Source organism: Triticum dicoccoides, chromosome 4B (assembly GCF_002162155.2).
Source record: "Triticum dicoccoides isolate Atlit2015 ecotype Zavitan chromosome 4B, WEW_v2.0, whole genome shotgun sequence".
In the NCBI taxonomy this organism is placed as follows: domain Eukaryota; kingdom Viridiplantae; phylum Streptophyta; class Magnoliopsida; order Poales; family Poaceae; genus Triticum; species Triticum dicoccoides.
In genome coordinates, this window is record NC_041387.1 from 180,409,748 (window position 1) to 180,420,458 (window position 10,711).

General features: G+C 56.0%; 1 protein-coding gene across 1 annotated transcript; it reads left to right on the top strand.

The window, feature by feature from the left end:
* The first annotated feature begins 8,772 nt into the window (after nt 1-8,772).
* Nucleotides 8,773-9,989, top strand: LOC119295667 (PRA1 family protein B2-like). The gene has a single exon (XM_037574105.1). It carries the CDS (start codon nt 8,930-8,932, stop codon nt 9,611-9,613), a length of 684 nt encoding a protein of 227 aa, XP_037430002.1. The 5' UTR covers nt 8,773-8,929; the 3' UTR covers nt 9,614-9,989.
* The last annotated feature ends 722 nt before the right edge of the window (nt 9,990-10,711 follow it).

Genomic DNA, 10,711 nt, shown 5'->3' on the forward strand with positions numbered 1-10,711 from the left:
GAAGCCTGGGGGGGGGGGATCCGGCGATAGCCGCCGTGCACCAGGGTAGGAAGTCTTCGTCTCAGGTCGGAGGGGGGTGGTAGAGCGCACCCAAGCGAGCACAACGTACCATATTTGCTGGGAGAAAGGGCAACCGATGATGACGTGCGGCATGGTCTACATAGCCTGGTCACAAAGGACGCAACGGTCGTTGTGCGGTAGGCCGTGCCGAGCGAGTCTGGCGGCGGTCCAACAATGATCGAGGTCGGCGAGCCATGTGAAGATCTTGACTCGCACGGGAGCCCAGCATTTCCATGTCAGCCGCCAGTATGGGGCCGCGGTGGAGCCAGCATATAAGGCCCGGTAGCAAGACTTGGCCGAATACTTGGCATTTGCGGTCCATCTCCAGGTCAGACGGTCGGGTAGGCTGGAGAGGACGATGGACCGGAGCATTCTTCACAGGTGCACGTAGTCGGCGAGTGCACCAGGGGTCAGGGCGCCACGAAGGTCGGCGATCCAGTTGCGGCCGTGGAGCGCCTCCGCCACCGTGCGCTTCCGCAGGCGCCGAGGGACAAGGGAGTGGAGGGAAGGGGCGACATCGGAGACAACATGGCCGTTGATCCAATGGTCCGTCCAGAATCGGCAAGTACGGCCATCGCCGACGTCCCAGGAAGTAGATGCCCTGAAGATAGCAGAGGCATCGGGGTCGCTTGGGAGATGAAGATGCGCCCAAGGTCTGGTGGGGTCCGTACGTTGAAGCCACAGCCAGCGCACGCGCAGCGCAATGTCTTGGCGGTGGAGGTCCTGGATCCCGAGGCCGCCAGGCTCAAGGGGGCGACAGACGCGCTACCAATTGACGGGGCCATGCCTACTCCGAGTGTCTTTTCTGCCGTGTCATAGAAACTCCCGAATGATGCGGTTGATCTGCTTGAGCACCGGAGGGCAAAGGGCAATGGCGACCATGATACGGGAGGGGACCGCGCATAACACGTGACGAACTAGGGCAAGGCGCTCGCCACGGGAGAGGAGACTTGCGCGCCATGAGGAGAGTTTCTTAGACAGCCTCTCGGCGATGGGCTGCAGGGATGACGCCGACAGTTTCCGCATGGAGAGAGGAATGCCGAGGTAGATGATGGGGAAGCCAACCACAACGCAGGCAAGCTTGCTACGTCTTGAGCTTGCGTTGGTTTTCCTTGAAGAGGAAAGGGTGATGCAGCAATAGTAGCATAAGTATTTCCTCAGTTTTTTAGAACCAAGGTATCAATCCAGTAGGAGGCTCCTCAAAAGTCCCACGCACCTACACAAACAAACAAAAAAACTCGCAACCAACGCAATAAAGGGGTTGTCAATCCCTTCACGGCCACTTGCGAAAGTGAGATCTAATAGAGATAGTATGATAAGATAAATATATTTTTGGAATTTTATATATAGATGCAAAAAGTAAAGATGCAAATAAAAGTAATTTGGAAGTAAATATGATAAGAGATAGACCCGGGGGCCATAGGTTTCACTAGTGGCTTCTCTCAAGATAGCATAAGTATTATGGTGGGTGAACAAATTACTGTCTAGCAATTGATAGAAAAGCAAATAATTATGAGATTATCTAGGCATGATCATGTATATAGGCATCACGTCCGTGACAAGTAGGCCGAATCCTGCCTGCATCTACTACTATTACTCCACACATCGACCGACTCCTGCCTGCATCTAGAGTATTAAGTTCATAAGAACAGAGTAACGCCTTAAGCAAGATGACATGATGTAGAGGGATAAACTCATGCAATATGATATAAACCCCATCTTTTTATCCTCGATGGCAACAATACAATACGTGCCTTGCAACCCTTTCTGTCACTGGGTAAGGACACCGCAAGATTGAACCAAAGCTAAGCACTTCTCCCATGGCAAGAAAGATCAATCTAGTAGGCCAAACCAAACTAATAATTCGAAGGGACTTGCAAAGATAACTCAATCATACATAAAAGAATTTAGAGGAGATTCAAATATTTCTCATAGATAAACTTGATCATAAACCCACAATTCATCAGATCTCGACAAACACACCGCAAAAAGAGTTTGCATCGAATAGATCTCCACAAGAGAGGGGGAGAACATTGTATTGAGATCCAAAAAGAGAGAAGAAGCCATCTAGCTAATGACTATGGACCCGTAGGTCTGTGGTAAACTACTCACAACTCATCGGAGGGGCAAGGATGTTGATGTAGAAGCCCTCCATGGTCGATTCCCCCTTCGGCGGAGCGCCGGCGAAGGCTCCAAGATGGGATCTCGCGGATACAGAAGGTTACGGTGGTGGAAATTGTGTTTCGGTGGCTCCCTGGATGTTTTCGGGGTACGTAGGCTTATATAGGAGGAAGAAGTACGTCGGTGGCCATCCGAGGGGCCCACGAGACAGGGGGCGCACCCTATAGGGGGGGGGGGCTCCTATCTCGTGGAGGCCTCGGCTGCTTCTTGACTTTCACTCCAAGTCCCCTGGATCACGTTCGTTCCAAAAATCATGCTCCCGAAGGTTTCATTCCGTTTGGACTCCGTTCGATATTCCTTTTCTTCGAAATACTGAAATAGGCAAAAAAAACAGCAATACGGGCTGAGCCTCCGGTTAGTAGGTTAGTCCCACAAATGATATAAATGTGTAAAATAAAGCCCATAAACATCCAAAAGGGGTAATATAATAGCATGGAACAACCAAAAATTATAGATACGTTGGAGACGTGTCAAAGCTCACTCTGGATGCAAGCAATCTCGTCATCACCACACTAAATGGGCGTGGCCGAGCACTTCGAGAAGTTAGTGCAAAGCCCGGACGCCATCCCGAACACGTGTAGCAGCTCGCGGATGACTCGTAGGTCGCGGGCGGAGGGGTGGCAGAACACGACGACGTCGTTAGCGTAGAGGGATATGCTCGAGGCAGCATGCCGGGTAGTGAGTCGCTGCAGGAGCCCAGACCGATGGGCATGCACCAGCAGTGAGTTGAGGGCGTCAATGGCCATCGTGAACATCATCAGAGAGATAGGGTCTCCTTGTCGCAGGCCACATGCGAGGGCAATCGGGGGACCGGGCGACCTGTTGATGAGGACTCGCATGCTGGCGGTGGATAGGAGGATGGAGATCCACTCGATCCAACGCCTGCTGAAGCCCAGGTGACGAAGAACGTCGATGAGGAAGGGCCAGGAGACCGTGTCAAAAGCGCGCGCGATGTCGAGCTTGAGGAGCACCCTAGGTGCCCGCAAGTTGTGCAGCTGGCGAGCGGTCTGTTGGACGAGCATGAAGTTGTCGTGCACACAGCGGGCGGCGATGAATGCGCTCTGGTTAGTGGACACGAGCTGGCTCAGGCGAGGAGCGAGTCGGTGCAGGAGGACTTTGGTGATGAGCTTGGCAATAAGATGGATCAAGCTGATAGGCCGGTAGTCCAAGAGGGCAGAGGCATCTTGTTTTTTCCGCAGCAGGGTGATGAGGGACTCGTTGAGACGCTGCAGGCTGCGCCCGTTCATGGAGTAGAATTTGTCGAACACCTCGCAGATGTCAGCCTTGATCGTGTCCTAGCAGGCAACGAGGAATTCCGCGGTGAAGCCGTCGGGGCCCGGAGCTTTGCCACGGGGGAGCGCCCGCACCGCTCTAAGGATTTCATCTTCTGTGAATGGGTGCTCAAGATCGGCCAGATCAAAAGGCCGGTCGTCGATCTAGTCGAGGTCGATGGAGAATTCCCGAGGAGAGCATGATCCAAAGAGGGAGGAGAAGTGGTGGAACGTAGCTTCTACCATGCCTTGCTTGTCGTGGACAGTAGAGTTATCCACCCGCAGAGAGAAGATGCGGTTTTTGTGGCGCCTGTGGGCTGTGTGGATCTTCAGGAACGCAGTCTTGGTTTCGCCCTCCTTGAGCCAGCTGAACCTGACCCGCTCGCGGGCAATGGACCTCTCTAGCGAGGCCAGCCCCAGATATGCGCGCTTGAGATTCCTGCGCAGCCAGGTTTCCGAGTGGGAGAGAGGACGTAAGTCTTGCACCACATCCAACCGAGCCATGAGCTCGCGCGCGATCAATAGCTAAGACGTGGCCGTTGGAACGCGCACCCCAACTCTGGAGGCAGCGCGTAGTGTGCTTGAGGCGAAGGTAAACACGCTGAAAGTGGTCGGGGTCGTCGACGCCGGCCCAGGCACCCGCCACCGTCTCCTGGAAGCCGTCAAGTTTGATCCAGAATCGCTCGAAGTGGAATCATTTAGGGCCTGCTTGGAGCAGGGAACAGTCCAAGAACAGTGGGCAGTGATCGGAGACAGTCGTTGCAAGGCATCGGAGGTGAGCGTGGGGCTGCAAGGTGTCCTAGTCGGGAGTGTAGAGGAATCTGTCGTTGCACACAAGGGTTGGAGAGTCTCGTTCGTTGGACCAGGTGTAGCGGAGACCATGCATGTATATGTCCCTAAGCTCCATGTCCGCGATGAACCTGCGGAAGCGGCTCGAGGTGCGCCTATTTATGCGCCCATTGCTCTTATCTTCAACGAAGGAAACGAGGTTGAAATCACCGCCAAGTAACCAAGGGCCGTACACACCGGAGATCCACCAAGGGTGCGCACCGGTGGTGATAGAGACAAGGGCAGTGATGTTGTGTTGCCCAATGTAAGGGCTAGAGATGGAGATCTCGTTGCAGTTCCAGGCGAGTAGAATTCCGCCACGGGTGTCAGTAGCTGGTAGAGAGAGGAAGTCGGCGAAGCAGGGGCCAAGGGTCTCAATGACGAGCGGCAATGAGACCGAGTCGAGCTTGGTCTCTTGGAGACACACTATAGTGGGAGAGACCAAAATAATAATGGAGCGCACAATGTTGCGTTTGGCCCTGCAGTTGAGACCGTGGACGTCCCAAAAAACAACCTTAAGATTACAATCCATATGGAGGAGAGGGGTCCATGGGTAGCGGTGAAGCGGGGCTAGTTCGCGGCAATGATGCGTGCCGCCGAGGGGGTGTTTCCAACCAAGCTGCCAGCGGGAATGTGCCAGCCGTAGTAGTCTGCAAAGGCCTGAACAACTCCTTCGCAAGTGGCTGCTCAAAGAGCTTGATGTATCGCTCCAGGGCAGCAGAAGATATAGCGCTCGCCATCGCGGATAAAGCCGAGCCGGAGTAGGAGCACCCTCTTGGCCTTTGCTTCAGAGTCCAGTCCACGGTCGTTCTTTGCGATCCGATGACTCCTTCTCGGGGTGAAGTTGGGCGGGAGCTCTTTTCTCTTCCTCTTGGGGCCAGGGGAAGGAAGAGCCGGCGCGTCGCGACGTTGGATCCCAAGCATAAAATCCTGTAGAGTGCAGTTGTCGGGGGTGGGGTAGCTGGATCGGTGCCTGCATGGTCCATCGAGGCCGGGGCGAGTAGATCTTGGAAACCTGGCAGGAAGGGGGGGGGGCAGCAGAGAGCTGGCTGGGAGAGCACGTGCATGCAGCGGGGGGTGGTGGGGTCGGGGACAAAGCGCCCTCTGGATCCGTCCCGAACTGTCGCGGCACCAGGGAAGAAAGCGGGGCCACCATGCGAGTGGAAGCCTCGGGATCCACATGCACCGAATCAGGGAGAGGGGGGATCGCACTCTCCTGATCCGCTGACCGCCCGTTGGTCGGGGAAGCTTGGCCCAGACCAGCATCCGCCTTGTCTTGGAGCGAGGGTGGGGCCGAGGAAGTCTCGCGAGCTATGCAGCCAGGGGAGGGAAATCCATCCAAATCTTGGTGGGGCCAGTATGTCAGCATCGACGGTGTGGGGGTGGGCCACGCGGGCGCAGCCGAGGCGAGAGACTGGGACGCGCCGCCCGAGCTGTGGTCAAGGCGGCTTTTAGCCGAGCCAAGGCAGCTTTTTGCATGGGCCCGGGAGGGGACGTCAACACGCAGCGGGTGGGCTCCAAGGATCCCGTGCCAGTCTGATGGGGGAGGCGGGGGGCGGCACCGAAGACGAGAACGCTAACCAGCGCCGGAGTTGCCAGGGCCAGGGCGACGACGCGCATCACCAGAGCTTCCGGACCGACGCGGGAAGTCGTAGTGTCGCGGCCAGGCGGTGGGGCACGACAGCGACATGGGCGCATTGAAGTGGTTGTCATTGTCCGAGGGGGGCGGCGGTGGCGGCGCCGGAGCAGGCAGACGGAAGTCGGTGGAGCGCGTCACGTGGATGGCACTGGATAACGCAGGACCCCCAATGCAAAGCGCTCGGCACCGTCAGGGTTGGCATCAGGGAGCACCGCGTCCTGCTCCGGGAGGTAGAGATCAGAAGCCCGAGGAATCATGTTGGGGTTGGGAGTCCATGCCAAGAGGCAGAACACATACATGTCGGCGCCGCTGCTGGTCTCGGGCGCGAGCTCATCAACCTCGCAGAACGGCGCGTGCAGAGTCACCGCAGACGAACGGTGCCACCCGTGCTCCGGGATGCCGAAGATCTCCAAGTCGACCTTGAACCGGAGAGAGACCTCCTGAGCACCGGCGAGGCGGCACCACGGATGCATGAGGAGACGGAACCGCGGCCCGTGGGCAACACCCGCGGCCACCCGGGCACGATCCTCTATGTTCCTGAACCAGATGAAGAACTGCACCGGGCCGTGACGGTGGACCGAGAACTCGTCGGCGGGGATGTTGAAGCGCCCGCTGACCAGCCCCGTGACATCTGTGCAGGAGATGCTAGTTCGATGGCCGGCGACCGTGGCCACCAGGGAACGCTGAAGCGCAGTCTCGATAGCGTTTATCTCGTCGGAGCGGGGGAGGAAGCACGTCGCAGTGGTGGGATGGAGGGAAGGGTGGCCAGACATGACGGTGGGAGTGCCCGAGTTGGAAGTCGCCGCAGCGGAGGACGACGATGAGGGCCGCGGGGACGGCGCCGCGAACAAGGGCGGGGAAGACGCCCGCGAAGGCGGAGCCGTGCCCGAGGACGTCAACGAGGGGCGCGGGGAGGGGGCCGATGACGGGGACGGTGAGGCCTGCCCTGAAGACACGGGGAGACCAGAACCATTGGAGCTGGGCACCGAGGAGGGTGGCGCGGCACGTGGTCGCTTGGCCGGAGGGAGGGAGGCACGGGGCACGGTGCAAGCACGTGCCTTGTGACCGAAGAACCTGCACTGCCGGCAGTGGATGTCCTTGCGGCAGTCCACGAGCGGGTGGTCAGGGAAGAGGCAGCGTGGGCACCCGCCACCGGCCGCGGCCGAGGAGCGAGGACGCGGGGCGCCTCGGGGCGGCACGGACGGGGGCGAGGCTGCCGCGGACGCTTCCGGCGGTGGTCGCGGGCTGTCTGCCATGGCTCCTCCAACGGCGGGGCGACACGGTGGACTTCCGACTGCGGTCCGGGCCGGCGGGGCGGATGGCCGGCCTGGAGGTTGCTGGCAGAGGGGGCACGGAGCCAGATCCGGTTGAGGAGGGGCTGGAGGCAAGCCAGCGTGGCACCGGATGCAGGCCGCTAGGGGAACGAGGGGAGATGTCCATCGGGGGCCGGGGAGGCGGCCGGCGAGAGGCAGAGGTGGCCGCCGGGGCCGGAGTGGCCACCGACGCGACTAGGGAGCGAGGAGCGGCTAGGAGCGGGGGAGCGGGGGCGCAACGAGCGCGCGACTAGCGTAATGCCAGTTCAACATATATAATAACAAATCAGTATCATTAGATTCATTATTGAATGCACTTTTACATCATATAGATTAGTTATGGTAGATGTTTATATTGTTTTCTATAAATTTGGTCAAACTTTATAAAATTTGACTTTAGTCAAACCTAATATGCAGAGTAAATAAAAACAGAGGGAGTTTATCATTCTTTTTCTGCCGCGAGTATAGATCAAAAGAAAATAGATCAAATCATCTCTTGAAAGGCAAGCCAAAAGTGTGCATGATTTTTCCTTGATTTAATAAGAATCAACCGGAAGAAACATGTAAAGGAATGAATGATCATAATTTCAGCAAAGCTACTTATGAAAATGGTGTATGAAGTCATGCCATCATGTTGTAGCTCGGTTATGAAGCTTTTATGTTGGAGTAATTGATTATTCTTGCTACCCTGCTTCAACAGAAATACCGGTCGCACTTTTGTTACGAGGCTTATTTCAGTGCCCTTGGCATTTGGCAATTGGAGATAGCCGGGAGGTTGCCGCTTATGGCGAGCTGGTTTTCGTCAGACTGGTACCAGAAAGAAACCGAGTGCTGGGATCACTTCTACCCCGGAATCAAAGCTGTCCCGTAAAGAAAAAAAAGAGTCAAGCCGTCTCCACCACGTTTCATTCGCCATTACCAGACACCAAGTTCCAACTGAAAATCTCAGCAAAAAAAAAGTTCCAACTGAAAAAGAAGTGATTTTTCGGTTTGATAGGCCCATTCGACATATCTGGTGGGTTCTTTAAAATGCTTGCAAGCTTTATCTCATTTTTCAGAACCGAAGAAATGCGGGTGAGTTGTCTGTTTCCTTGTACTACCAACTTAGCTGTGAGTTGGGAAGGAAGAAGGATGGAGGCATCACAGCCGACGATGGTGCGCCATGTTTTCCTCGCCTAACATAGAAAGCTATGCTCCATCTCCATGTAGGTGTTTCATTTCCTCCTTGTACTAGGCTGGATCGCAACATTGCAGCTTCATCTACAACACTCCTACCTAACTTTGTCTGGAGTAGCACCAGGTGGCGGTTTTTGTGCTCGTAAAGGGGTTCCGTTCATCCCACCGACACGGTTTTTTTTCGGAGGGAAAACCGACACGGTTTCTTCACTAGCATGCCAAGGGAAAAAAAGAAGTACCGGAAAAATGGGTGCAGCCGTCCCTAACCGTTGACCCGTCGCATCCCCCGGGGTGGGGTGGTGCGTCGGTGCTAAGAAACCAACCAGCCACCAATTCTCCAATACAAAACCATCCATCTCCACTTCCATTCGCATCCTCCTCACTTCCCCAGATCCAAATCGCGCGCGAGAGAGCAAAGGGAGGAAGAAAGAGATCTCGCCTAGCGCTACCCCGGATCCGCCATGGCCTCGGCCGCGCCGCCCCTCCTCCCCACCACCGTCCCGGCCGCCGCGCCCGCGACCGTCCTCCCCGCCGCCCCGGACGCCGCCGCCACCTCCATCGCCTCTCCGGACCCGGCCGCCACGCGCGCCTTCCTGGGCCGCATCTACGACTCCGCCAAGCGCTCGCTCTCGGGCGCCCGCCCCTGGCCCGAGCTCCTCGACCGCGCCGCGCTCTCGCGCCCGGACTCCCTCTCCGACGCCACCGCCCGCCTCCGCAAGAACCTCGCCTACTTCCGCGTCAACTACGCCGCGCTCCTCGCGCTCTCCCTCGCCGTCTCCCTCCTCGCGCACCCCTTCTCCCTCGCCGCCCTCCTCGCGCTACTCGCCGCCTGGTGCTTCCTCTACCTCCTCCGCCCCGCCGACGCCGCCCCGCTCAACGCCCTCGGCCGCACCTTCTCCGACAGGGAGACGCTCGGGGGCCTCATCGCCGCCTCCGTCTTCGTCGTCTTCCTCACGTCTGTCGGTGGGATCATCTTCTCCGCGCTGGCGCTCGGCGCCGCCGTCGTCTGCGCGCACGGGGCCTTCCGCGTGCCAGAGGACCTGTTCCTCGACGAGGTGCCCGACCAGGGTCTCGTAGGAAACGGCGCCACCCTCAACCTCCTCTCCTTCATCAACGGCGCTGCTGGAGGAGGAGGACGCGTCTGAGCCAGCCTCATGTCCTCAGCTCTCTGATCTGCTACGCGGAAGAGACAAGTAAAGTCTGTGGCTGGTTGATTCGCTTTTTCAGAAACGAAATACTTGTACTTGTTTGAGATCGTACTACGCGTTGTCTTTAGGAGCGTGAGGAGGAGATTAGAAGAGGATGCATTGGAGTTATACTACACACAGGATATACACATAAAAAGGAACCTTGGGATCTAGTTTTGTTTCATTTTGCATTTGATATTGCTGTATGATGACAAAGTTGAGCTTATTAGTATTGATATTCATATGATACGTGTCTCGTTGTTACTAGCATACACAACAAAATAAATTGCTGCTCCTCGTCTTAGCATGAAATGAAATATATGATGATTAAGTACACCATTTGTTTTCAAGAGATCGATCAATGTGGTTTCACATATGATCTTGATTCTGGCGTGGAGGATCTTGGGTCTAGATGATTCATTTTCGATCATAGTAGAGTTCTTCTTTCTATGCTAATGTATCTTGCGGCAATGTGGCCCATCAATGTCATTGGAGTGCCCTATTTATTCTTTGATATTGGAGCTGAATATCATTTGTAAGTCTAGTATCGATCTTATTTAAAAAAATTATAATGTTATCATCGATCGAATTCCAATGACAGAAGTCCATGCAAGGTGGTGAAACAAGTCCTGTGAGCCTGGTTTGAGATCTCCTTTTACCGTCCCCAAAAGAACCGATAAATAGCGGAAATGTTTTTTTAGAATTAACGGAAATGATATTTAGCTGACGTAAAAAATCTGGCTGCTCGCAGCGAACGGTATCATCGTCGTTGGTCACGTTGCACGAATCTTCACGTCAGGTTGCCATGTCACGGTGCAGCAACCGTTCGCAAGAACATGGGCACCAGCGAACCCTGTACCGGCACTACTCTCTCCTTCCTCTCACTCTCCGCATTACGTGCCCCCCCACCTCCTCTTGCGTTCACTCTCCTCTGCGACAACGGTTTGAGGTGGTTGCCGATTCCTCACCGTCGAATTGAGCGCTGTTGGTTGCTACCGTTGAGGGCCACTCCCCTGCTTCCACAATGCAACATTGCGGAGGTATCCTCACTCTCCG